Genomic DNA, 27,733 nt, shown 5'->3' on the forward strand with positions numbered 1-27,733 from the left:
AGAGTGTGTGAGTGGGGATGTGAAGATTTATTGGTGGGTCTGTGTTGACCAGCATTACGTGTAAGAATGTAATTGTGAGTGGAAGGAGATGGCATGGACAGAGGTGGAAATCTGCAACAAGAACTCCTGCGAGGACTCTTACCATGTGCAAAAGCCTTTGGTAGTCGCTTCAGTAGCATTATTGCATTGAATTTGTAAGATTCTGGAAAGTAGTTGTAATTTTCCTCGTTTTACTGATGAGAAAACAAATTCAGGAAGGTGAAGTTATTTGTTCCAAGATTGAGAAGTGCTGCCTCCCCTGGTGATGGGTGGAATTTTTTTCTATCTGCTGCTTGGTATTGGAGAGACTTAACGAAGTGAATTCTACCAGGTATTGTTTCTTCAGTATTCTCTACTACCAACAAAAAATTAATCAGTCCATCTAAGAAAGAAATGGAAAATTTTTATTGGGGTCAAATGTGCAAAGTCGCTTGTGTCACTTCTTTGTGACCTCATGGACCGTAGCCTGCCAGGCTTTTCTGTCCATGGGATTTTCCAGGCAGGAATGCTGGAGTGAGTTGCCATGCCCTTCTCCAGAGGATCTTCCCAACCCAGGGATCAAACCCAGGTCTCCCGTGTTGCAGGTGGATGCTTTATAATACAAATTTTTATTTTATCATTGCTAATATATAGAATCGATTTTCACTGAGAAAAAATATTTTTAGGGTGCTCTACAAAGGGTATTTTAGGATGAAGAGTATTTTGGTTCTGGCATCTCTGGATTGTCTTATTTCTCTTTTGATCTGGCTTATGTAGTAAAATTGGAATAGACAGTGGAGTCATTTATGTATTTAATTTTTCAGTGTTTTGTCAGAGCATCTTTATTTTCTCAGTGTGCTTTGGTTCACACATTTTTATTTAAGAAGATAGAAGACACTGGAAAATATTGAAGGTTTTTAAATTCATTGAAGTTTTTTTCCTAACCCTTGAATGGTCACTAGATGGCCTGCTGGTATTGCATTTTCACTTGGCGGGTTATGACATAAGGAAGTAGGCTTCTTGCTGATGGTTTTAATCTAATGTGATATTTTAAATACTGTTTTTAAATCTACTAGGAACTCTAGATTTAGTGGTGCTATAAATTATTTAAAGGTTTGTCTTTTTATGAAATGGTGGTTTAGTGCTCTAAATGGATTTTATACTGTACTAAAACCAGACTTTGCAGCTCCGTTTTCAAGTGATGCCAGAATGTCATTTGGTGTTCATGCTTGGGATGCATGTAGTTTAGATAATAGAAATTTAATAGTTACATAAAAAAATGATTGAGCTCTAGCGTTCAAATCTGTTGAGCAGATTTGGCTTAAGAAAAAGTTCAGAATATACTTAAAGGAACAATTTAAAATGTGAAGTCACTCTGTTTATTAACGTGTTCACAGTTAGGAACATTAAAAAGAGAAGGGAAGGACTACTATTTTCAGGTAGTGAATGTTCTACCAGCCAGTTTCCAGGAAAAAATGAGCAGTTGTCTCTGAACAAAGAATACAACACGTTAGGTCTTAGATTGTATTTAGTCAATCAAATAAAAAAGTTTTGTGTATCTATGTTACATATTAAGTTTAAATGAATATTTGAATATTTCTAGACCTACCTCATTAATGGTAGTAAATCGTTAGTCAGCCAATTAGTCTCTCAGTCGTGTCTGACTCTTTGTGACCCCATGGACTGTAACCTGCCAGGTTCCTCTATCCATGGAATTCTCCAGGCAAGAATACTGGAGTGGGTTGCCATTTGCTTCTCCAGGGGATCTTCCCCACCCAGGGATCGAACCCAGGTCTCCTGTGTTGCAGGCAGATTATTTACCATCTGAGCCACTAGGGAGGGCCCTAGTAAATTGTTAGTTAACCTCCTATTCACGAGAACTCCTAGGAGTACCCCTGTTTCCTCTTTACCCTTAAATGGTGACTGTGGAGCTGTTAAGATCAGAGTTAACTTGGACTGCAAGGACATCCAACCAGTCCATTCTAAAGGAAGTCAGTCCTGGGTGTTCATTGGAAGGACTGATGCTAAAGCTGAAACTCCGATACTTTGGCCACCTCATGCAAAGAGTTGACTCATTAGAAAAGACCCTGTTGCTGGGAGGGATTGGGGGCAGGAGGAAAAGGGGACGACAGAGGATGAGATGGCTGGATGGCATCACTGACTTGATGGACGTGAGTCTGAGTGAACTCCGGGAGTTGGTGATGGACAGGGAGGCCTGGCGTGCTGCAATTCATGGGGTCGAAAAGAGTCGGACACGACTGAGTGAACTGAACTGAACTGAACTGAAGGGTTTAGGTGCATAAACAGCTGTTCCTGACCTGGCTTGTGATCTATTTTTGTTTTAAAGGAAGCTTCCTGATGTAAAGGGTTTTATATGTACATGTTGCAGAAGAACACGTTTTCTGATAGCTGTATCTCTGGGAATCCTAATGAATCCCAAATAAAATGGATAGCTCATGTGGCAGAGACTTCATGTTCTGTTATCCAGATATCTTGTCTCACTTTGAGATGTTTTTGATCTTTTTTGATGTTTAATCGTGGTTTTGGAAACTAAAAATATTTCAGTAGAATGTGATAGAAACTGGCTGTGTCCACATTTTAAAAACAGTTTGTCTTCCTGATAGTTCTCTCCTCTCTACATGTTCAGTCTACAGAGAACCTGCTTCTTCCAAACATGTATTCCATGTTCCTGTTGACTCCTGCTGTGTTTGTGTTAATTCCAAACATATTTGCTTTATGTACGTTTTTGAAGAGAAAAACAGTGGCAACTTCTCAAACCTTTATTTTGCCATTGGTTAGGCATCAGAAGAATTTTATATTTAAGTTATGAGGCTAAAATTCCTCTTAAAATAATTGCTGAGTGTGAATTTTGAAAAGGAAAGAATTTTGTGACCTGCCGTGTAATGAAAAAAATTAACACTCAAATTTTAAAGTTTTAATGATGAATAAACATTTATATAATTTAAAATTATTTTCTTGATAAAAGGAAAAAAAATGCCTTCTTTCTTGGAGCCTTAACCACTGGACTGCCGGAAAAGTTCTAAATTCCCTCTTTCTTGAAAAGAAAGTGATTATAGGGGAATTCCCTGGTGATCCAGTGGTTAGGACTCAGAGCTTCCACTGCAGGGGTCCCAGGTTCCATCCCTGGTTGGGGAACTAAGAACCTGTAAGCCATGTGGCATGGCTGATAAAAATTAAAAAAAAAAAAAAATGATTATAGCCTCTATGTTCATGCAGATAAAATGGCTTGTTACTAAAAATGCATTCATCCTAAAGCTATGGCATTATTAGTATACAAAACATTAAACAAATAATTTGGCCAGGCTTATAATAGAGATACTGCTCTTTCATGTTCAAACAAGTTCTCCTGGATTTGCTCACCAACTGTTTGTACCTTTTGGTTTTTCACCGAGGGTGTGGTTGGCAGGAAATGGACATGATGTATAGAAACCTTTGTTGATTCTTGGCTCTTATTTTGAACAAACTCTCCTTGGAGGGTGCAGATTCACATACTGGGGTGCGTACTCCAGGGTGGTATGTGATACAGAAGGGGGGTCCAGGACCGAGGCGAGGCGAGGACAGAGCCTGCCTTGTGCTGGGAGTGTTGCAGTGGGCAGCGCTGCTGCTCCTCATTAGCGTGTGTGGGCTGGCGCTAGTGATGCTGGCTTAGCAAACCAGTTAAAAGTGCCCTGTTGTATCCAACAGAGATCAAAAGATTCAGTCTGTTGGGTGCGCTCCTCTGACCCTCCAGGATGGTTGACAACTGTTCGTGGTAAAGCGGGGGTGAGGGTGGAGGAAAGTCATCAATACCCATCAAGAAAGAGGCATCCCATCCTTGCAAAGTAGTATGGGCTTCATAGATGCCAAAGAAAGCTTTAGGTAGAGTTGTTTGTATCAGTGAAATCCTTCTCTTCCCTGGAGTTGCTGTGTCATTTGTTCCCAGACTGTGGATTCTGTTTTTTAAAGTTTTAAGGGATCCAAAGTTGTGAGAATGGAGGTGTTTGATTTATTTACAGTGATGGGGCTTGAGAAAGTTTGTTGAAAATCATTCACTTGTTATTAATAGAAATGTTTAGGTGTAACTGAAATGTTGAATATCTTTACTTTTTGTCTAGATCTTTATTAACACAGAAAGATCACATGCTGAAACCCTGGGAATTGTAAATGTTTAATAAAACCATGAAAAGAAACTAAGAGCACTATGTGTGACAAAATGTTTCATAACTTAGTTTTATGGGAGAAACAGTGAAGGTTTTATTTTAATTAAAATTTTTTTTTAGTTTATTTTTTTATTTGGAAGAGATTAGTGTTGGGACCTGAGTTGGAATCCCAGCCTCAACACTTATCAATTAACTATATGACCTTGGGAAAAATAACCTAATTTCTTTGGCTTTGATCCTCTCATCTGTGAAATGGGAAATAAAAATAGTACCTATCTCAAAATTGTTCTGAGAATTCTATTAATAAATGTAGCATGCTTAGAACAGTTCCTGGCATGTAGCAAGCACACTGTAATTATTATTTATTGAGTATTTATTGTGTGTTAAGCACATTGGAAGACTGTGTAGCAGGGATTTGGGGTAAGTTATTAACCTCTTCTGAGCCTCAATTTCCTCATCTGTAAAAGAACGATAGCAATAGTTTCTTTTACTTTCATAGGTAGGATTGCATGAAAATTAAATGCATTAATTCATGTGATGCCCTTAAGGCATTGCTGGGTTTGTTGTTAGCATCCAGTAAATGTGAACCCCCACGGATTACATACTTTAAGTCATTTTTCACACAGCCATGTAACTATATATATGTATATGCATATACTCACACACACACACATATATGTATTATATACATACACACACACTCCTACCCTTGTTGTTGTTAAACAGCTGAGAAAGAAACAAGTTGAGAAATGTAGATAACCTGTTCAAGGTTGCACAGTTGGAATTTGATCTCAGGCCTTAAGTAGCCAAATCAGAAATAAGTGACCTATAGACCTCTGTTGCTTTATTGTATCTTTTTGGTTTTGAAGGTGATGTTCCTCTGTTTTTGTGATTCATATAAATATTTAATTTCAAGTGTGTTTTGTGAAATTTTATCATACTCTTTCTCTCAAAAGCCTTAGTGAATGTCTGACTGTGTAACTTTTAATTCTAGTATTTGTTGTGGAAGACTTGAATTCTTTATTTTGCAAAAATGTGTGTTTCTCAAGGCACCTTTGAGAGCTTTACACATACCCAAGAAACTAATTGAACATAAGGGTGCATGTGCAGTTCACTTAACGCATGTTACAGTGTTCTGGGAAACTTGGATTCTGAATTTTTATTTTCTGGTTGATGGAGTAATAGACTTTGTACAAACTGCTCAAACTACCAGTTGCTCTATGATACACCTATGGGTGAAGAACACTTGAAGGGAAATATTCAAAAATGATGTTGATAACCATATATAAGGGTGATGGGTTTTTCTCATTTCCACATTTTCTTTACTACTGTTTATTTAATTTAACTATTTATAAAATTATTATAAATTATTCTTTATAAAAATAATCAAATAATTAATTTATTATTTCAAACAAATGTATTAAAAATAATTCCTGGAGTTAGAAGTATAGAATGGACTACCTTAAGCTGTTTCTCTTGCTAGATTTTAAAAAGAGACTTTACCTTGTTGTATTGTATTAGTATCTATAAAGAGAAAATGGAAGCAGCTTATAGAAGCTGTCTCTTCTCCTTCACCATTATTCTTTGTGGTGCTCATGTAGTGTTTACTGTTAGTAATAAGTAATAATAAGTAGTCTTCTGCTGTGAGTGCCTGCTGCAGGCTTAATTGCAAAAGGAGATGTGGAAGGTTTATGAAGCTCTCTGTGCTCTGCACAGTTTGTGTTTAACACACACTCTCTGCTTTCCCCTGAGCAGTGGGATTCTCGAAGGACAAAGGGCCCCCAGAGAGCTGGCTGAACATGGCATGGTAGCAAGCAGTGCTCCTTTATTTATGTCTTTTAATTTCATTATTTCTTTTCTTTCTTTCTTCATATTTACTCTTCTCATTCATTCTTGAGTTTCTCCTGAGAAAGATCAGAGGCCTTGAATTTACTGGCAGGAGGAACTTGGTTTTGGTACATGACTTAGCCAGAGCTGTTCCATCTTTATGGGCTTCCAAGGTGGCAGTAGTGGTAAAGAATCTCCCTGCCAACGCAGGAGATGCGGATATGATCCCTGGGTCGGGAAGATCCCCTGGAGGAGGACATGGCAACCCACTCCAGTGTTCTTGTCCAGAGAATCACATGGACAGAGGAGCCTGGCGGGCTGCAGTCCACGGAGCCACAAAGAGTCGGATACAACTGAAGTAACTTAGCACACGTGTTCCATCTTTGAAGGAACAGAATATCAGAGGAATGTAGGAGAATAATTCTTTCTAGATTCACAGGGCCCATAAAGACTGCTTGAGTGGTGGCATTCAGGCTTTCATGAGGTCATCTAGTTTTGAGACACACGTCTGACTCTGGTTTTTCTGTCTGCTGAAGATATTACTATAAGTCTGAATAGAAGTTGAAGTTTCTTCCCAAACTTTTTCCTTAGGAAAAGCAGTAGGTAGTGTCTTTAAACACTTGGGTCACAAAGAGTGGGATGCAACTGAGCTACTAAACAACAACAAATTGATACATTGTTATCATCCATAGTTCATGATTTACATTAGGGTTAAACATTGTGTGGTTATAACACCTGTATAATGACATTTACACACCATTGTAGTATTATACAGAATAGCTTTACTGTCCTAGAAAATCCCCTGTGTTCTTCCTATTCTTCTCCCCTCCCCTGTAACCTTGGGCGACCACTCATGTTTTTACTGTGTCCATCAGTTCAGTTCAGTCGCTCAGTCGTGTCCGACTCTTTGCAACCCCATGAATCGCAGCACACCAGGCCTCCCTGTCCATCACCAACTCCTGGAGTTCACTCAGACTCACGTCCATTGAGTCAGTGATGCCATCCAGCCATCTCATCCTCGTTTTGCCTTTTCAGAATGTCCTATAGTTGGAACCATATAGTATGTAACCTTTTTCAGTGGGTTTCTTTGATTTAATAATCTGCCTTTAAGCTTCCTTCATGTCTTTTCATGATTTGATAGCTCATTTCTTCTTAGGGCTGAATGACTAATATTCCATTGTCTGGATGTACTGCCATTTATTCATTCATCTACTGAAGGACTTCTTGCTTGTTTTTAAGTTTGGGCAGTTTTGTGTGAACATAAGTTTTCAGCTCATCTGGGTAAATACCAAGGAGCATGATGACTAGGTTGCATGGCGAGAGTATGGTTCAGTTCAGTTCAATTGTTGAGTCGTGCCTGACTCTTTGTGACCCCGTGGACTGCAGCACGCCAGGCTTTCTTGTCCACCACCAACTCTCAGAGCTTGCTGAAAACAGATTGTCTTCTAAAGCAGCTATACCATTTTGCATTCCCACCAGCAGGGAGTGAGAGTTCCTGTTGCTCTGCCTCCTTGTCAGCATGTGCTCAGTGTTTTGGATTTTGACCATTCTAATAAGTATATTCTAACAGGGTTATCTCACTGTGGTTTTGAATTGCATTTTTCTGATGTATATGATGTAGAGTATTGTTTCATATACTTATTTGTCATCTGTATAACTTCTTTGGTGAGGTGTCTGTTCAGGTCTCTGACCCATTTTCTAATAGGGTTCTTTTCTTACTGTTGAGTTTTAAGAGTTCTTTCTATGTTTTGGATAATAGTCCTTTTTCAGATACGCCTTTTGCACATATTTTTTCTCAGTCTGGCTTGTCTTATCATTTTCTTGAGAATTAATGTATTTTTAAATGAGACATTGCTTAGACATATATGAAAAACTTAATCAGTGCCAGTTTTATATGCTTATGGAGGTTACTTGATTGATTTGACTTTAAAAATTTAGAGTAATTAAACACATTTGATAATTATTCCTAGGAGAATGACAGGTGTGAACAGGCCTCGTGAAGGTCACCTGATGAGCAGTGTCTGAGAGTAGTGTGTAAGTTTGGGTCATCACAAATAGATACTTGTGGGATAAATGAGAAAAAGCTTTGTCCCAGTATGATATAAATGAGTACTTGGAGTTGGGATAAAATTTCCGGAATGCACTTCCGGAGTCAGAGAGTGCTCTTTTTCAAACCGCGGTGGTGGGAATAGAGCTGACGTGCTCTGGAGTACTGTATTACATGGCTAATTAGGTGGTGTTAGTGAGGCTGGTGATAAAGATGTGTCCGGAAGCTGGAATAAAATGGTTCCATAATATGTTACAGATAATAGTGATGATGTTTAGAGTGCTTTTTTTGTTTGTTTGTTTCTAAATCCTTTTAATCATTATTCCTTACTTGAGGTCACCTCTGTGCAGTTGCCTGATTTTGACATACATGGTACACTGTGGGAATTGCTTTCACACTCAATAGTGGGAAATTACGTGTGATGATTTCTTGCGTGTGGGATGTTATCTGCTTGGGAGTAGGCCAACCGTCATTAGGAAAATTGATTAAATCCTTCTCATACTGTTTTTAAAATCTCTTTTTGAAACATTAATTTCCTTCATTAACATACCTTTTGGAGAACTCTAAATTGTTGGATCAAGCATTTAATTTTGCTTTTGTTAATGTGTAGGATATTGTTCCTGTGGATGCCTCTTATGAAGTGAAAGAACTGTATGTGCCAGAAAATAAACTTCATTTGGCAAAAACAGATGCAGAAACACTGCCAGCGTTGAAAATTAATAAAGTAAGTGCTTTGTCCTTTTTCCATATCAAGTGCTTTAATCCTATAGATAGTTGTTGGTTTGAGGGCATGAGTGGTGGTGGTGGTCATAGTTGTATATATCACCATTTCCAGGGATGGGAAATATGTTTAATTTATAAAACCATATTCCCAAATTACCGTGGCTTTGATTTTATTTTACTCATAATATTTATTTTGAAATACCAAAGAATAGAGGTTATATAAGATTTTAGGTTTATCAGAAGGAATGGATTCTAAAAAGTAAAAAGCCTTTAATAATTAAAATGAACTTTTTTTCCCCTAAACTTTGTTTCCTAATCCCTTGCCAAGACCCCGATTTTCCCTTTCTTATATTGTGAAGAATAATTATGTTGTATATTGTAGCTCTAATAATATCATTAGGTGTTTTTCCCAATAAGAAACTGCTTAAACTAGATGTGAAGACAGTGGAGATTATAATTTATCACTTTCAAATCTTTAGAGAATTTTAAATTGTATCATTCAGATATACTTTAAAAATAGGTTTAGAAATAAGAACTTAAAGTATGAATAGAATTTCCCAGCCTTTCGTCTAGTGTAGTAAAAATCCCAGACACCCAGGAAAGTGCCAAATCTGAAAGTAAGGAGGAAGGGAAAAATAAAACCCCCAAACTTTCTGAGGCTGGAGAAAGACTCTTCAAAGACTTACTCAAATTCCTGATAGGAGTACATTGTCTAGGTGGTTTGTGTGATTGGGTTTCTAACCAGAAGCTAAGACATGTTGCAGGGAGCAAGGAGAAGGGGGCGTGGGGGAGCAGAGTCACTCAAAGCTGACTTTACTAAGGAACAACAGATTTTGTCACTAACAGACTTTGTGTCAATTGAATAAACACACACGCACACACACACACACACACACTGGGGTAGGGGGAGAGAGAGAAGAAAGAAACTGAGAATGAATGAATCCGAATCCAGGTCAGTCAGACTCTGTAACCCAAAAAGATAGTAGCTTTTTCAAATGTGAACCTTTTTCAATACAGTGGTTTGTTCTTTGCTTAGCAGTATGAAAAATAATTAATTTAAAAAACGTAGGCTACATCATGTAATGTATTAGCTTGGGCTGCCACAACAAAAACCGTAGCCTGGGTGACATAACAACAGACATTTCTTTTCTCACGGTTCTGTAAGAAAGAAAGTCCAAGACCTAGGTGCTGGCTGACTGGGCCCCTGACAAGGCTCCCTTCCTCTCCGGCTGTCAGACACCTTCTTGCCATATGCTCAGGGTGAGAGTCGAGCTCTGGTGTCTCTTCCTTCTCTTATGCAGGCACCAGACTATTGGATGAGGACCCAACCTTATGACCTCATTTAAGCTGCATCACCTCCTTAGGGCCCTATTTCCAGTTTACACTGGGGGCTTCAACATATTTAGGGGGGACATAAACATTCAGTTTATAGTAAATACCATCTAGAATTAGATTCCAGTAGAGACAAATAGGGACCATGTCAGATGCTTAGGAAGAATTAATAAGAGGAGAACTTGAAAATGAAACAATTTGGTGCATGAATATCATTTTTTCCTGTGAATTGAAGGAGGGATGTACTTTGCCATTATTTGATTTTTCAGTGGAACATGCTGGCCAGCATACTTTGGGAATACATGGTAAGCCACATCTTACTGCACACCTCTTGGTCAGGTGCTTTATCTTGTCTCTTTTGAGAATCTCTTTTAACATGTACCAAGTTAAAAGTGAGCATATCCAGCTTACATTGTTTTGTCGCTAAGTTGTGTCTGACTGTTTTGCAACACCATGGACGGTAGCCCTCCAATCTCCTCTGTCCATGGGATTTCCAGAGTGGGTTGCTATTTCTTTCTCCAGGGGATCTTCCTAACCCAAGGATTGAGCTAGCATCTCCTGAAATACAGGTGGATTCTTTACCGCTGAGCCACTGGGGAAGCCCCCCCCCCCCAGCTTACATGAATTCATCATTAATTTATCAATTCTTTAATATTCTGATCAGATACACTAGAAATCTTAAAGTTCAAGAACTAATACAGTGTTTGTAAAATGAACGTCATTGGTGAGGGACCCTTTTGGTAAGTATTTTTATCTAAAGTTTGTTTTAGTTTAGAACAGTGGTTGTCAGAGTGTAGTTCCTAGAACGTTATTGTTAACATTTTCTGGGTACCTGTTAAAAATACAAATCTTTGTCCCCCATAGCAAACCAGCTAAATCAGAAACTGATGTGGAATGGTCTTTATTTAACAAGTCTTCCAGAGGTTTCTTACACATATTGAAGTTTGAGGAATGCTGATTTAGGAGATGCTATTCTTATTAGAAATGTTATTTAAATTTATTAAGAAAAATGCATATTTTCTTAGTGCCCTTGTTGTTTATTAGATTTGTATAATCTATAATCGTTCTTGAGAAGTTTGTTACCATTACTTTCAAAATGAAACTCCAGAAAACCATTACTGCTTTTGTTGCTGAGAACATGAAATAGAGCATTGTTCTCTACTGTCTCATTTACTAGGTGGATCTGCAGTGGGTGCAGGTTTTGGCAGAAGGCTGGGCAACCCCGCTGAACGGCTTTATGAGAGAGAGGGAGTACTTGCAGTGTCTTCATTTCGATTGTCTTCTGGATGGTAAGACTTTGGACATTCAGGTGCATTGAGTGTGGAAAAGAGGGCACATATTTCCAGGGATTGGTCACTGTTTAGAGAGAGTACTGGTAACATCTTAATTGGAGATAGCACTTTAAGACTAAATTGTATCAGTACTGAATATTTTAAGTATATCCTGAGATCCTTTTTCCAGTTTTAGTTTTCCTGATTGTGATTTATTGTGAGGGAGAAGGACAACCTGGGGGTTAGGGCTGAAAATGGGTTTAAAAAACGAATGCAGTTTCCCTATTCCATATCTACCTGATCACGGTGGAAAGCCTCTTCCAAAAGTGTACATAGTCACTAAATTGTGCTGTACTGAAGCCCGTGCTTGCTTATTAAGCCAGGTGTTCTAACAAGGAATCAGGGAGTCCAAGTTTAGAAATCCTGAAATAGGTGGCTGAAAGGATGGTTTTCTTATTTTAAAACATTGAAGCAATTGCCAAAGAAATCTATATTTAAGATATTGTCATTACATTCTAGCTACCTTAAACTTTGTATACTGTTGGTAACATTAATTTACTACAGTAAAGGAGATATTACTAACTTGTAAAGAGCTCTAGTGCCATATGATCTGGCAATTCCCCTTCTGGGTATTTATCTGAAGAAAACAAAAACAGTAACTACAAAAGGTATATGCACCCATATGTTCATTGCAGCATTATTTATGGTCACTAAGACATGGAATCAACCTAAGCACCCATCAGTTGGTGAATGGATAAAGAAGATACACACACACACACACACACACACACACACACAGGAGTATTACTCAGCTGTAAAAAAAGAAAGAACTTTTGCCATTTGTTGCAACATGGATGGACCTGGAGGTTATTATGTTAAAGTGAAATAAGTCAAACAGAGAAAGACAAATTTCCATGTGATTTCACTCATGTGGAATTTAAAATACAAAAGCACAAACAAAACAGAAATAGACTTGTAGATACAGAGAACAAACTCATGGTTGCTAGAAGGGGAGGGGTGGGAGTAGGCTAAGGTGAAGGGGATTAAGAGGGGTAAACTTCCAGCTATAAAATAAATAAGTCACAGGCATATAATTATTAGCATAAATATAATACTGTAATAATTTTATATGGTGACAAATGATTACTAGACTTACGGTGATCATTTCATGATGATTTAAATATTGTATTTAAATGTTGGATCACAGTGTTGTACATCTGAAGCTAACATAATATTGTACCTCAGCTACAATACTTCCATTTAAAAAGAAGTCATAGAACCCTACAAAATTGCAATCATGTTCTTCTGTGTTATGAAGAACTTTTTTTGACCAGGGAAATAAACAGATACTAGAAAATGTAATTCCTAATCCTTGATCTCAAGAAACTTTTATCACAAGAACATAAGGATTGAATTTTACTTTTTGATTTTCTTCTTTGGAAATAATGGTAGAAGTTACTATGGACTGCCTCCTTAGTAATGATTCAGTCTTGGATGTGGTACAAATCTGTCTATTAATTTTCCATTTTGAACTCTACCTTGTGGTGGTAATTTTAAAATAGTCAGGCAGTTATCACTGATTTTGTTGACATGTTTCGCCCCAAGAAGGCATGCCATGATTTCCAAAAAAATATGGTTTCTCTTTGATACGTAAATAACATCCACATATGAATTTGAGAATGCTTTTTATTTTCCTAACCTGTACATGATGAGTGGGAAAAGAAGAAAACACTTTTAGCTCTTGAAAGGTTGGGAACCGAGAATGTGCCTTCTGTCTCACCAGCAGCATATTTTGATGTAAATGGAGACACTGATTATTTACTTGTTTCGTCACCCGTGATAGCTGACATTAGTTCCATTCTGATCAAAAACAAAAAAAAACGTCATGAATGTTTTTGTCTTCCTTTCTCAAGGATCTAGACCCAAGTCTAGCAAGTATCTTCAAGTAACTTGCCACTCAAAATGTAGTGATCAGCAAGGGTTCATATTTGTCCTGAAAGGGCCCTGAAGCACAATTGCTAATCTTACTCGTACATTTTTGGTGATGTTAGGTTTAACCAGCAGTTCTTCCTTGTTACAATCTGTGATTCTTCCCCCTAAAGACAGATTCATGAATGGTTGTGAAGAGTATTGCTACAATTGATGTTCTGAATTTTTGCTGTTTTTTTTTTTTTTTAAACTCTGGATTTGTTGCTTGTTCTCTCCCTGATTTTCTGTGCCAGGTGCCAATAGAACTTATCACTGGAGTAGTAAATCTTTTATTTGAAGAGTGTCTGCTGAAGTGTGAAAGGTAGATATGAGACCTGTTGAGTAACATAAGCTGTGCGCTTTATCTTCTTTTGTGCCCTGCAGGGGGTGTCATCAACCTGTCAGTACCTATAGTCCTGACGGCTACTCAGGAAGACAAAGAGAGGCTGGACGGCTGCACGGCATTTGCGCTGATGTATGAGGGCCGCCGGGTGGCTATTCTTCGCAATCCAGAGTTTTTTGAACACAGGAAGGAGGAGCGCTGTGCCAGGCAGTGGGGAACAACATGCAAGAATCACCCCTATATCAAGGTCCTGAGTAAACCTTGCTGCGTTTTGTCTTGATTTGCCAATAATGCTTGTGCTGAACTGTGAGGCATTACCTGTATATCAACTCTGCCATCAGAACCATTAATATTTTGCAGAATCAAGGCTGGAACTTATATTCATGTGATGAGCATACAAGCTTGTCATTTTGGTGCAGACACATGTTCAGCAAATATTGTTTAAACACCTCCTGTATGCCAGGCCGTGAGCTAGGTGCCAGTGCTGGGAACGTTGGGTGGTGTGCACGGCAGGCACAGTCCTTTCGTGTTTGCTGTGAGCTGTCTGGTGGTGGAGCAGATACTGATCTTGTAGTTACGGGTAGGATGTGAGGGCAGAATGCTGCGGGAGCCCACAGCAGGGTGAGTGGATCTAAGCTGGACTTTTAATTGAACATTGTGTTTCCGGTATGCAAACAGTGCAGTTTTAGTCTCCTCACAGGGCCTCATGTTATTTTATGTATTGTATGTGAAACATTATCACCGAAGTCACTTTTCTGTCCTTTGTTTTAAAGTAGAGTTTGAACTGTAAGAGAAACTGAGGGAATTCCCTGGGAGTCCGTGGTTTGGACTCGGCGCTTTTACTGCTGGGGCCAGGTTCCATCCCTGATCAGGGAACAGAGGTCCTACAAGCTTTATGGGGCAGCCAAAAAAAAAAAGCCCTAAGTGAAATTTTAGTAGCTCTGTATATCTAGAAAATGTATATGCTGCTGCTGCTAAGTCACTTCAGTCGTGTCCGACTCTGTGCGACCCTGTAGACGGCAGCCCACCAGGCTGCCCCGTCCCTGGGATTCTCCAGGCAAGAACACTGGAGTGGGTTGCCATTTCCTTCTCCAATGCATGAAAGTGAAAAGTGAAAGTGAAGTTGCTCAGTCGTGTCCGACTCTTAGCGACCCCATGGACTGCAGCCTACCAGGCTCCTCCGTTCATAGGATTTTCCAGGCAAGAATACTGGAGTGGGGTGCCATTGCCTTCTCCAGAAAATGTATATAGTATCTGTTTAAATCATGGAAGTGTGCTAAATTTTATTTCATTATCTTCTGTAGGACAAAAAAGAGCAATTAAATTTAAAAAATAGGCAGATATGGGACTTTGCTGGCAGTCCAGTGTTTAAGATGCCATACTTCCACTCCAGGGGCTCAGGTTCGCTCTGATCGTCGGTAGGGGAATATACTGAGATATACTGACTCCTTTGTCCTTAAATGCCATTCACTGTATCCCTGGATACTGTGTTCCCATGCCCTGTTTGTTTTCTCTGTAACATTAATCACTAGCTGGTATTCCTCTGATTTCTCCTGTCTTTTCTCATCATCATTACTTTAATTGCTCAAAAGTTTAGGATTGGAGAACACAAAGAGAGCAGAGTGACCCATTTCTCTGTTAATCGACATGCAGCAACAATTAAAAGAATGTTTTTGTTACTTAAAAGGTTATAATTATTCATTTCGATTTTGTTTGCATTTCATATGCAAATATAATAGCTGTATCACAAATCTTTTGTGAAATTATAAAATGTATTTTAATTCTACAGCATTTCTCATTCTCAGTTCAGTTGATAAGCCAAACAGATTTACCATTAACCTTAAGATGAGCATAATTTATAGGTATATATAACTTGTGTGAGAGAAATGTTCTTATTTTGATCTTGATTCCTGTTTAAAAAAAAATAATTTTCTTTCTCTTACCATTAGATGGTTATGGAACAAGGAGATTGGCTGATTGGAGGAGATCTTCAAGTCTTGGACCGAATTTATTGGAATGATGGTCTTGATCAGTATCGTTTTACTCCTACTGAGCTAAAGCAAAAGTTTAAAGATATGAATGCAGGTAAGACATGGATCTGATTATCTCACATGGGACTGTTTGGAGTCTCTGCTTGATGGGGAAGTTCTTAAGGATTTTTTCCAATACTTACTAAAAAGTAAGACAGATTGAGGAGTAAAGATAAGTGGAGTTAGCAATGGAATATGTAAGGAAAGCTATTATAGTCAGTCTGAATCCACCTGTGTAGTTCGCTCCCATTCTGTGTAAAACAATAGAAATAATGACATTCTGCAGAAAACAATAGAACAGCAATAACACGTTCACTCTTCATTCACCAAGTGCTCGTTGCTCATCTGTTATATGTGCCTGAGTGCCAAGCGCTGAGTATTCACAAGTAAACAGGAGCTTATGGTGTATTAGAGAGAGACAGTCAAAAAACAACAGAAAAAGTCACTGAAGAGTAGGTTAATAATGATTTCAGATTTCTGAATTAGGATGAAGTGGAGCAGTGGAAGTGGAGAGTCTGTAGAAACCCTTCTTTATAATACTGCCTTAGAAAGTATCCCAGGACAGGGATTCTTATATTAGACATCTGTGATTAGCAGGTCTTTTACACAAAGCTAGGTAAATAATGTGTTTATGCTGGTACACCCACAGGTGCCACAGCGTTTGCTGTAGATTTTGGGAGGCTTTTTTAAGGTCTGAAGAATTTCAAGCCTCTTATAATCATACTGCTTATGAATTCTCACTCTGGAAATGGTTAAACCCTAAGCATGGGTACTGCTTTTTCAAATAACTTCTGTGTAGAAATTGAGGAGATAGCTCTATTCTAGTTTGCTGATAATTGATACGACGTGAAATGGATCAGGAACTGGAGATGTGATCTGGGCACACCCCTTCAGGGCTCCATGGGCCTCAGCAGCCTGCTCATTCATTCACATTTCCTGCTTAGACACCTCAGGGTATTTGATAGTGTAGGACCACATTTCTGCTTCTGAATTTTATTCCTCACCTCTGAGTTTGAAGCACTTATTTGGCCTAAGCCACTTGTGCAGGAATTTCTCTGTGACACCCGCTGCTTGCTGATACAGCAGCTTGTTTTCTTCCTTTTTGCTGACAGGTTTGGGCAAGTCGCAGGGGACTGTATCACGCCTGCTGTAAGTCCGGATGGTGCCCCTTTCTCTTTTGTCAGTATGTGACTTAAAGGTCCGTGTGTAAGTCTGGTTTGGCCTTTGAAGTGTAAGGAAGCGGGGCTTCTGGGAGAGGTTTTCCTTTCTGAAGAGAATCAGGCTTAGGACACAAAGTTATCTTTTTCCATCCTTCCTTTTCCTCTTGCTTTGGACGTGATCATGCACGGGTTCAGTGTTTGGAGCTCCGGCAGCCATTCTGTAACTATGAGAATCCATGAGAATCTTATACTGTTGAGTTTCTGATCAACCCTCGAGTCCTCTGTATCCACATTTTTTACTCAAAAGACCTAATGCATGTTTCAGTTATAGAAGATGCTTCTAGTTGAGTCTTATCTTGTTTGTGGCCAGAAGCATCTGATAATTTAACACGTATAGACCTCTTTTTTTCTAGTAAGCAGGAACATGTTTAACTGAGGACTTGCTGAGTATTTTTTTTCCAATATAATTTATATCAGGAGCTCATGTTAATAATAATCTTTTGGCACTGTTGAAGGGTCTTATCATGAAATTATCATTCATAATCGGAGACTTTATGTTACATCTGTTTTGCATTCTTCCTTGTGGGGCCAAACGTTTTAAATCATTTAGAGAATTTGTTGCATAATGAATGATTGCAACTTTTGTTTAAAGTAGCTGGGAGCCAGTTATTTGCCTTAGATCAAGCAAAAAAGATGGTGGGGTGTTATTTTGTTTACTTTTCCATTTTAGACTAAAGCAAATAAACAACAGATTGAGGACCTTCCTTTATAGTTCTTACTCATTCTTTTCCGGAAGCCAGTAACAAGTCATCTACTTGTGTGTACAAATCATAATTCAAGGGAGAGAAAAGAGGAGATTCTTTTTTTTCTTTTACTTAGGATTCCTTTTTAACCTCTTCCCCCTCCTTCCCTCATCATAGTAGAAGAACTCTGATTACCTTGTGTGGGCTGTTGTCCTGTGCACATTGATAGGGTCAGTTTTGGTGTTTCTAACCCATTCTGTAGCTGGAAGGATTGGAAAATCACTAACACCCATGTGATTGCAGGTGTCATGGTTCCAGGTGGCAGGTTCTTTGAACCATGGATGATTGACCACTATCTTGGAAAGAATGAATTTCACTTAAGCCAATTAAGAGCCACATTAGTGTTTATTATACACAGTGGAGTCCTGCTGGGTTACGAAAGGAAATATTGGCATAATTCCTTTCAAGCTAGTGTGTGCTAGCACAGTGCTGAATACATCTGAAAAAGCCTTGTAGAGTTTATTGAACCAGACCATATTTTAAATGAATTGATAGAAACAGTAGATAGATATCTTAGGCAAAGTTGGGAATGATAGATACATGAGGAAGCTGAGGCGGAAGCAGATCGTCTGCCTCTGAAGGCACTGCCACAAGGCAGTGAGCAGGAGATGCTACAATCTGAGGTTGGGTGACGGAGCCTCTATCAGCCGGGTCAGGGCACACTCAGATGAGGCTGTGAGCATTATCTGTCAAAGTGAGTATTTAAAGACGGGTGGTCAAGGTTAAGGGAGCTGCCAAGGAATGACGAGGCATTTGGGGACTAGCAATTTGGGGTAGTATTACCATTCTTGACATGGTTTCTTAAGTGGGGAAAGAGAAGGCTGGCACTGCAGGGAAGGGTAGCAGGCAGGAGATAGTTGGGGTGTGGGCGTGGCTGTGGTCACCATGCTGGGGGCAGATGTTTTCTCCTCCATCCTCTGCTTGCCTGTTGGGGTCTGCCTTGGGGAGGTAGGCGTGCAGTCCTCCCCCTGCCCCTGGACACACACGTGTGCACACACACACACATGCACAGGAGACATGGACTAGAGGGGAAGGTGAATGCAGAGCAGACAGTACAGGGTCTATTTGGCAAAAAGCTTTATATTCAACATTACTTTTCACGTTAATTTGAAAGCACTTTGAAGAAAGAAAACAACTTGCTGCCATGTTTGGGGTGTGAGAGTCCCTGTTTGTGAAAAATTCTAGTCTATTCGTATTTACTCAAGTGGCCTATCTCTGTCTTGTGGATTTTTTTTCTTTATTCCCTCATGAGCAGTTCAAGTAAAAGAAAGACTGGTGATTTATGACAGGCCCGAGGGAGGAGGGGGATCAAACTAGTTTTTTGTTTGTTTGTTTCCAACTATCTTAAAAAATCTCCCACGGAAATAAACAGAGTGCCCTCACCTCTCCCCTCTCCCCTGGCAGCTGTGGCACTGTTCTCAGGACTCTTGTTCAGCTATTACACTGATTTGAGGAAAATCAGAAATGCCTGTACTTACAGTTTTGGAGTAAAATGGCAGATAGTAGAGCTTGCCTAGGACTGAAAGAGAAGACTTATTAATTAGTGCTGTATGTAGGACAGTTTTCAGAGAAGTTGAAAGGAAGGAAGCAGGAAGATGTTGTAATTCTGGGTTTAGCGGTTGGGCTGCAGTCCAGGACTCTGCCTGTGGGCTGGGCAGCGAAGCGCAGTTCTGAGAAATCTGGGGGAAGGAGTTTGGAGCACTCCCCTGCTGACCAGTCCATTCGTGGCTCATGGCAGCTCTGCTGGGAACCTGCTGCCATCCCTGGGCCCTTTGCTGAGGAACTACAGTGCAGGGGCCCGGCCCAGGTGTTTTCAGTATGCCGCATTGTGTTCCAGGACCGTGATGCTCGGTCAGGCAGCCTGTGCCCTGCCTGTATCCAGGCGGTCGGGGTCCACCCTCCTTCCACCACCAGGAAACACTCTGGAGCCATTCCTTCCCCATCGCATGTCAGTGCAGTCTCAGAAGAAGCTTCCCCACTGTCTTCTTCCCCTTCCACCTGCTTCAGGGAAGGGATCACACTGTACTGAACATAATGTGTTGGCTCCTGGCTGGTATCGAATGCAGAGGAGAAGGAGAGAAGCTGTACTGTGGGGTTCGTCCTTACTTAGGCATGAAATATAGATGTCTGGGGAGCTGGGCCTGCTTTTGGCTTGAGATATGCAGGTAATAGTGAAGGTGGAGAAATTGAGGGGGTGGGAGTGGTAATGAGCAATATCTATTGAAATGTTTTTAGTAATAAGTCTCTGTAACTGATGAGTTGGAAGGTCAGGACTTAGAGATGCAGCTAACAGAAGCCATCTGTATGCACATGGTAATTGAATCCAGGCAGAGGGGTAAGTTTCCTGAATGAGTCTGTAAAGAAAGAATGTCATAGGACCCAGCAGTGAACCTTATGGTTCTGAGAGGACTACAAGATGTCAGAAACAGGTGATTAGACTAAAATGGGCCAAGCAGAGTATAAAATGTCATACGCATTTGATCACATCTGTGTAAAAATGTATGCATAAGGAGAAAAACTAGGAGACTCTGCAAAAAACCCAAACCAATTATATTAAGATCATGCATTTGGGTTGGTTCTTTTCTCTCCAAATTTTCTTCAGTATTTCATTTGTATGTATGTGTTAGTCATTTGTGTCTGACTGTTTGCGACCCCTTGGACTATGGCCTGCCAGGCTCCTCTGTTCATGAAATTCTCCAGGCAGGAATACTGGAGTGGCTACCCATTCCCTTTTCCAGGGGATCTTTCTGACCCAGGGATCGAATCCAGGTCTCCCATGTTGCGAGGGTAGCACCTGTCTTCACTGTTGCCATGTGGTTACGGTATATGACCCCACGCACAGGGTGTGGGTTGTGATCTGTCACAGGAGCCTGCCTGTATGCTGGGGGAGGAACACATTGGGTGAGCAGAGGCAGTGGAAGTCTGGAGGATGGTTTACTTTATATGGAAAATGTGGGGCACATGTTTCTCTGCAGCAGCCTTCTGGTTTTGCTGTCTCTCCACTCCACCCCCTGACTCTCACCCACATCAACCCTGCACAGTCTCCTAGGCCAGTTCTCTCTGAACTATGGCTGATAAATGCATAGCCTCTGTTTGGAATGCAGTATCCTTCCTAACCTGTGTTTCAGAATTCTGTGTGATACCACGTGCTAGGCTTCGTATCCATCTTTGACAAAATGGATAATTCTGTGTCCTCAGACACGTCTGCCTTCCTGCTTCCACACTTTTGATCTCACCAGGTGGCTTGGCTGTAGTGTTTTCACTTCCATCACCCAAATTTCATCTGTCTTTGAGACGTCAGTAAGTTACAGCCTGCAGGCCAGATCTGGCCTACTGCTTGTTCTTGTAAATAAAGTTTTATTGGGAAATATCCACACTCACTCGTTTATGCATCGTTCTGTGACTATTGTTGCACTACTCGTGCAGAGTTGAGTAGTTGCAGCAGAAACCCCATAGCCTGAAAAGCATAAAATATTCACTCCAGCTCTTGAAGGAAAAAGTTTGCTTTTGTGCACAGCATTAGCAACTTCACAGTGTACTTTCTATAAGCCAAAATAATAGAATTCCTGGTCCTTTCCCAGAAATGAAGGCAGAGGGCTAAAAAGAGATGGAAATCATAATATTCTTGCCTAGAGAGTACCACGAACAGAGGAGCCTGGCAGGCTACCGTCCATGTGGTCACAGAGAATTGGACATGACTCAGCAACTAACACAGGCGCACACACACATCCCAGGAATGAGGACAGAGGGCTAGAAAGAAATGGAAATCATAAATGTTACTATTAAGCTTCAGTCATTTTGTAGGTAATGTCCCATTTTCAAACACAGTTGAAACTCTGATCTTTGGTAAAGCATTCAGTCTTAAACCAAGCCATTAGGAGTTATAAGTTAAAAGGTAAATATTTTATACCAGTTATGGTGTGACAATAGGGAATTCACTGTCCTTTAGGAAATGGGGATGAGAATGTGAAAAATTATTGAGAGTTGCTGTAAGTATCAGTGGGCCAAGGTCCATAGTAGCCCATTATTCTTTGTCCATCCTTGATGGAAAATTGATGGAGGAAAATTTAATAGTGATGCATGTTGGGTTATGTTAGTTGGGACAATACCTTGGGAATGTAAGCTTCCAATGGATCAGTTACTCCTGTTACATTGTTCATCCATGTAAGTTCTTTAGTGGAGAAACCAGATGGTAGGGATGAAAATGCAGTCTGCAGCTACAGACAGTTAAAACCATTTGGGTAATTCATTGATAAATAGTTATAAGGGATTGAAAAGACTGGAAGTTTAGGAAAAGTCTGGTAATACGGGGAAGAAAAAAATGGGCAGACCAAATGATCACTGCATTTCTGAATGGACCTGGTAACAAGGAAATAATTCTACCTGGAAGAAATTTTGGCAGTAAAATCCTTTATATGCTGCTAATGTAAACTTTTAAGAAGTCATTCATCTTAACTTTATCTGTTAAATGTCCATGTGGAGCTAGATTAATTCTTTTTGGAAAGGAAGCCTAGGTAGGTGAATTATTAGAACCTGTGAAATATGTGTATTTGAGACAGAATTTATTTTTTATGTTTCCTTTTGCACATCCTGTCATATAAATAATCTTGCAAAATGGCGATCTTACAGAATGAGATTTGCCCTGACTGAAGCCTAGGAATGTAGTCATCACACACCTGAGATGTATTACCCAGGGGGCCTGCTCACAGACACCTGTTCCTCATTAAGGACAGCGACGGCTGCATGTCCCAGCGCAGAGCTAACGCACCCTCATCTTTAAACACTCACTGGGGTGTTCGTCTGCAGTAGACCTGGAGCCACCAGTAGAACAGTGGGTTCAATTTTCCTGCCAGGAACTTTTAGATATGATGCTTTTCTGTTTTTTTTTTTTTTTTTAAAGAATGAATTGTCTTAAGGAACTTAGATTTATTAAGTGACTGCAGTGTGCATCTCACCGTGCTGGGTACTTTATATTATCTTCATAACAGTAACTTTAGTATCGCCCCACTAGGAAGATGTCACAAGTGAAATTAAGACCTTAAAGACCACAGTCTATGGTTAAAAACTGCTAGACTTGTGATTTGAAACTGTAAATATCCTGTTCCAAAACAGTGCTTCTTCCGTGTGTATCTTCACTTTTAAAAATGTTTAGAGAAAACTTCAAATATATGCTACTTATATTTGTAAGTAGATATATTAGGCTTCCTTGGTAAGAATCTGAAGTAACACTTTAAAGTAACACTTTACGTTTGTAATAGTAAGAATGAGTCCCCATTTACCTCCACCCCAAATTCAGTTGTACCAACTCTTGACTAATCGTGTTTCCCTTGTGCTGCTGCTTACCCCACTGCATGCCTGCATGTTATTCTGAAGCACATCTCAGACCTCATGTCATTTCCATCTGAATATTTCAGAAAGTATTTCTTAAAAGTTAGGACTTTAAAAATAGAGCCATGATATCACAGTTGCACCTAAATAATAATAGCTTATTAATACTATCAAATAGGCTTCCCCAATGGCTCAGCAGTAAAGAATCTGCCTGCAGTGCTGAACGGAGAAGGCAATGGCACCCCACTCCAGTACTTTTGCCTAGAAAATCCCGTGGACGGAGGAGCCTGGTAGGCTGCAGTCCATGGGGTCGCTAGAGTCGGACACGACTAAGCGACTTCACTTTCACTTTTCACTTTCATGCATTGGAGAAGGAAATGGCAACCCACTCCAGTGTTCTTGCCTGGAGAATCCAGGGACGGGGGAGCCTGGTGGGCTGCCGTTTATGGGATTGCACAGAGTCAGAGACGACTGAAGCGACTTAGCAGCAGCAGCAATGCTGAAGGTGCAGGAGACTCGGGTTTGATCCCTGGGTCTGTTAGATCTCCTGTAGGAGGGCATGGCAACCCGCTCCAGTATTCTTGCCTGGAAAATCCCATGGACAGAGGAGCCTGGTGGGCTACAGCCTGTGGGGTCACACAGAGTTGGACACGACTGAGTGACTGAGCACACACACAATACTATCAAATATCTAGTCAATGTTTGTATTTCTGATAATTTCATAGTAGTTAACATTTCTTGCTTTTATAGTTTGAATTAGGATCTAAGTAAAATTCACACATTGTAATCAGTTCATATGTTTCCCATCGTAATTTTTTACTTTGTTTTTTAACGTTTTGTTTTGAAATAATTTTTAAAATCTATAGAAAAATTATAATAGTACCAAGAGCTCCTGTATATTTTACCCAGATCCCATAATTAACATTATGTTTATTTGCCTTTTCATTCTCACTTTCTTTGAAAGTTGCAGACACAATGTCTCATTACCCCTTAGTTATTTCCGCATGTATTTACTGAAAATAAGGACAGTCTCCTGCCTAACCTCAGTGTGCTCATCAAACACAGAAAAATATACTGATATGAGACCAATCTGGGTCCTGCACTCCATCATGCCGTTGTTCCAGTTGGTTCTTTATCACAGAACCAACAGTGACAACGGAAGTCTTCCCTTGGCCACCTTTCACTGTGCTTCCCGACGTCAGCCGTGTCTTCAGTCGGCCTCATTCAGGCCAGTCACTTAGTCTGTCTTGTGTCGCTCACAGACTTGGCATTTCTGAAGAGTGCCTGTTGGTTACTTTCTTGACGGTCTCTCAGCTTTGGTTTATCTGCTGTTTCTCATGTTTAGGTTCTAGTTACACATTTTGTCAGGAATCCCATAGGAAGCAAGGCCGAATCATTGGCACATCATATTTTGTGGCTCACGATTTTGATTTGTCCTCTTACAGATGAGCTTAGCTTTTTTAAAAGTTAACTTTTAGCGTTAAAGGTCATGTTTACCAGGTTTTTCCTGCTGTAACGTTAACAAGTTATTTTGTACATACTAACAAGTATTTTGCGGGAGAGATTTTGAGACTCGATAAATATCCCGTTATCAAATTTTTATCTGTTAGTTTTAGCATGCTGCAAACACGGTGATTTTTCTAATTCTGTCGTTCTGAGTATGTTTGTTAGTTGACCTTCTATACTGTAAGTTAGAGTTTCCACTTCTTCTTCAATGTTTTTTTTTCATTTATTTTATTCTTTCTGGATTCATAGACTCCTCTTTTACTCAGTGGTTTTCAAACCATTAATTATTATTTACTTTGATGTTTAGCTTGTCCTAGGTTGGCTTCTGGGGCTGCGTCCCTTGACATGTCCTGGTTGCTGTATCCTTTGACATGTCCTCATCCTTCTCTGAGCACTTCCTTTCTTTATGGTATAACAGACATTCCATCTCATGTTGTACTTTCCACACCTGCCCTAGAATTGGCCATTTCTGCCAAGGAAGCCTGGTTTATTTAAATAGGGGGTAGTATTTAGGTTGCAAAATTTGGGCTTTAGTTTTGCTCTTTGCCACTGCTTGTAGGACCTTTCAGTGGACAGAACCAAAAAATAAACATGTATACTCAAACAAGTATCTATTCCTGAATACATCTATCCATACAGCTGAAAGCCATCAGGCAGGTCATCCTGTTATTTTCAACCCTAATCCAATACCACATGGTCTTTTCTAGCCTTTCTTCTTTTTGGTATTTTTGCCTTTCCTCTCCTACAGTCAGAATCCCGGCTCCCATCATCTTCCGTGGATTTACTTACTTGCCGTTCCTCCACGTGTGGTGCCGTCTCCCAGTCAGACGAGCTGTCTCCTCAGCTCTGGCCCCACTGACCCCACTCAGGCAGGCGTCTCCTTGGCCCCGGTGCCGCAGGCTTGTGCTGGCTCCCAGAGTGCTCCTAGTCTCTTTCCTCCCCGTGGTCCAAGCCTGAGCTACTTGCCCCCCACCTCCCCATCAGTGCAGTAACACATCAGCTCAGGAGTAGGATTCCTTAATGCCTAGTAAGTGTCTGTTCTTCAAGGCTGTTTACAAAGAATGGGTAAAGGGAAGGGAAGAGAGGGGAGAGAACTAAACTTACTGATGAGATCGAGGCCAGAATCAGAATGCAGGTTAAATGGAACAGTGGAAGTGTGTGTGTTCAGGAGACAGTCTTTGTTGTTTTTTGGAAAGACTGGAGTATGATAATTAGGAAGTAAGATTCACTCTTGGTCTTGGGCAAGGGGAGTTCTATATAATAAGGGATGTTTTGAAATCTTTTGATATCTATAATTTGAAGTGTTTTTAGAAGGACAAAAAAACTGTGATATTACCCCTCCTCCTGTTTCCTTAAAGCAGGATAATTTTAGATTAGTAAGTAAGTAAAGTCGTTCAGTTGTGTCCGACTCTTTGCGATCCCATGGACAGTAGCCTACCAGGCCCCTCTGTCCATGGGATTCTCCAGGAAAGAGTACTAGAGTGGGTTGCCATTTCCTTCTCCAGGGGATCTTCCTGACCCAGGGATCGAACCCGGGTCTCCAGCATTGCAGGCAGATACTTTACCATCTGAGCCAGCAGGGAAGCCCATTAATTTTAGATACGCACATATTTGTATTAAGATTTCTTTTTTGTACCTTATGTCCTGCTAGCTATTTCTTTGGTGTAAACCAGCCTTGTTCATTTATAAAAGGTAACTGGAGAACTTCATAGTACAGTGATGATGCTCTCAGTCTTGGGACGTCATACAATGTGTCCCCAAAAACCTCCTGGTCAACTAGGTGCCATAGTTTTCTTTCTGTGCCTTTTGTTGCCATGATAGAAGAGGGTTAGAACTGAGAATAGACTGGGGATATTATACAATTCAGCCTAAAATTATTAGGGGAGGGGAAGATGTTCCTCTCTGAGTCTAGATTAGATTTTAGAGCTCCTCTTACTGGGTTGTTACTCTGTTCTGTAAAATTACTCTATGACCCCAAAGAGCCATGCCTTCTGAGAAAAGTCTCCTGACAGCAAGAGCCCCAGGTAGGAGTGAAGTCAGGGTTGTAAGCAGAAGATACATAGTCAACCACTTTAATTTATTCAGCACTTTTCAACATTTGAGTAATAGCAATGGTCTTTGAAAGGGATATTGTTGTTGCATGGCTCAGATGATAAAGAATCCACCTGCATTATGGGAGACCTGTGTTCGGTCCCTGGGTTGGGAAGATCCCCTGGAGGAGGGCAAAGCAACCCACTCTAGTATTCTGGCTTGGAGAATCCCATGGACAGAGGAGCCTGGCGGGCTACAGTTCGCGGGGTCGCAAACAGTCAGACATGACTGAGCGATTTAGCACATAAACAGTAATCCAAAATCTAGACCTGGCGTCACAGAACAACTGGATAGCATTACAGTCAATTAGAGTAATCAGTATAAATGAACTTATTTAGATAGTAAGTAAATTTTCTAACCTCTACATTTCTGTCTTTCTTTAATAAAGGACTGTCTTAGATCTGATGATGGGATTGACCTGATGGATTATTAAGGCATAGACCAAGAATTTATATGCATTGCAGGCCATTGAACTGAGATGTGTTCGGGCCAGACAGTCTGATTTTCATCCTCAGGTTGCCCATGAATGCAGAAAATAATTGTTATAAGCCCATTACTATTATGTGACACATCCTGAGGCTTGTAAGATGTGTAAACTAATAGTCACTGTATCAGGCTGCCTTGAAGTAAGTGGTCAGCGCAGTACATGCTTTCCCCCCGTTTCTGATTCTGAGCATACAGGTTTGCTTAATCCTGAGCATCAAGCTTCACGAAGAATTGCTTATCTTTTGGAAGGTAGCATTGGAAATGTGCTGTTCTTAACTCTGAAATTCTCTTTCAGATGCTGTCTTTGCCTTTCAACTCCGCAACCCGGTACACAATGGCCACGCTCTGTTAATGCAGGACACCCACAGGCAGCTTCTGGAGAGGGGCTACCGGCGCCCTGTCCTTCTGCTTCACCCCCTTGGGGGCTGGACAAAGGATGATGACGTCCCTCTGATGTGGCGGATGAAGCAGCACGCTGCAGTGCTGGAGGAAGGAGTCCTGAATCCTGAGACCACGGTGGTGGCCATCTTCCCGTCTCCCATGATGTATGCTGGACCAACTGAGGTAGATAGCTTTTAAGATTTGCTCTGCAGCAGTGTTGAAACCACTGTTAGTAACACAGCAGGTAGCCACAACAAAC

At 40.4% G+C, this 27,733-nt stretch overlaps 1 protein-coding gene across 2 annotated transcripts in view; it reads left to right on the plus strand.

Annotated features, from left to right (window-relative positions):
* Positions 1–27,733, plus strand: part of PAPSS1 (3'-phosphoadenosine 5'-phosphosulfate synthase 1) — a 112,375-nt gene that overhangs the window by 44,651 nt on the left and 39,991 nt on the right. For both annotated transcript variants that reach the window (NM_001034210.2, XM_005207593.4), the window contains 5 exon segments: positions 8,663–8,776; positions 11,285–11,396; positions 13,731–13,936; positions 15,639–15,774; positions 27,389–27,657. In NM_001034210.2, coding sequence (NP_001029382.1) covers positions 8,663–8,776; positions 11,285–11,396; positions 13,731–13,936; positions 15,639–15,774; positions 27,389–27,657 — 837 coding nt within the window.

The sequence above is a fragment of the Bos taurus genome, chromosome 6 (genome assembly GCF_002263795.3).
Source record: "Bos taurus isolate L1 Dominette 01449 registration number 42190680 breed Hereford chromosome 6, ARS-UCD2.0, whole genome shotgun sequence".
Classification (NCBI taxonomy): domain Eukaryota; kingdom Metazoa; phylum Chordata; class Mammalia; order Artiodactyla; family Bovidae; genus Bos; species Bos taurus.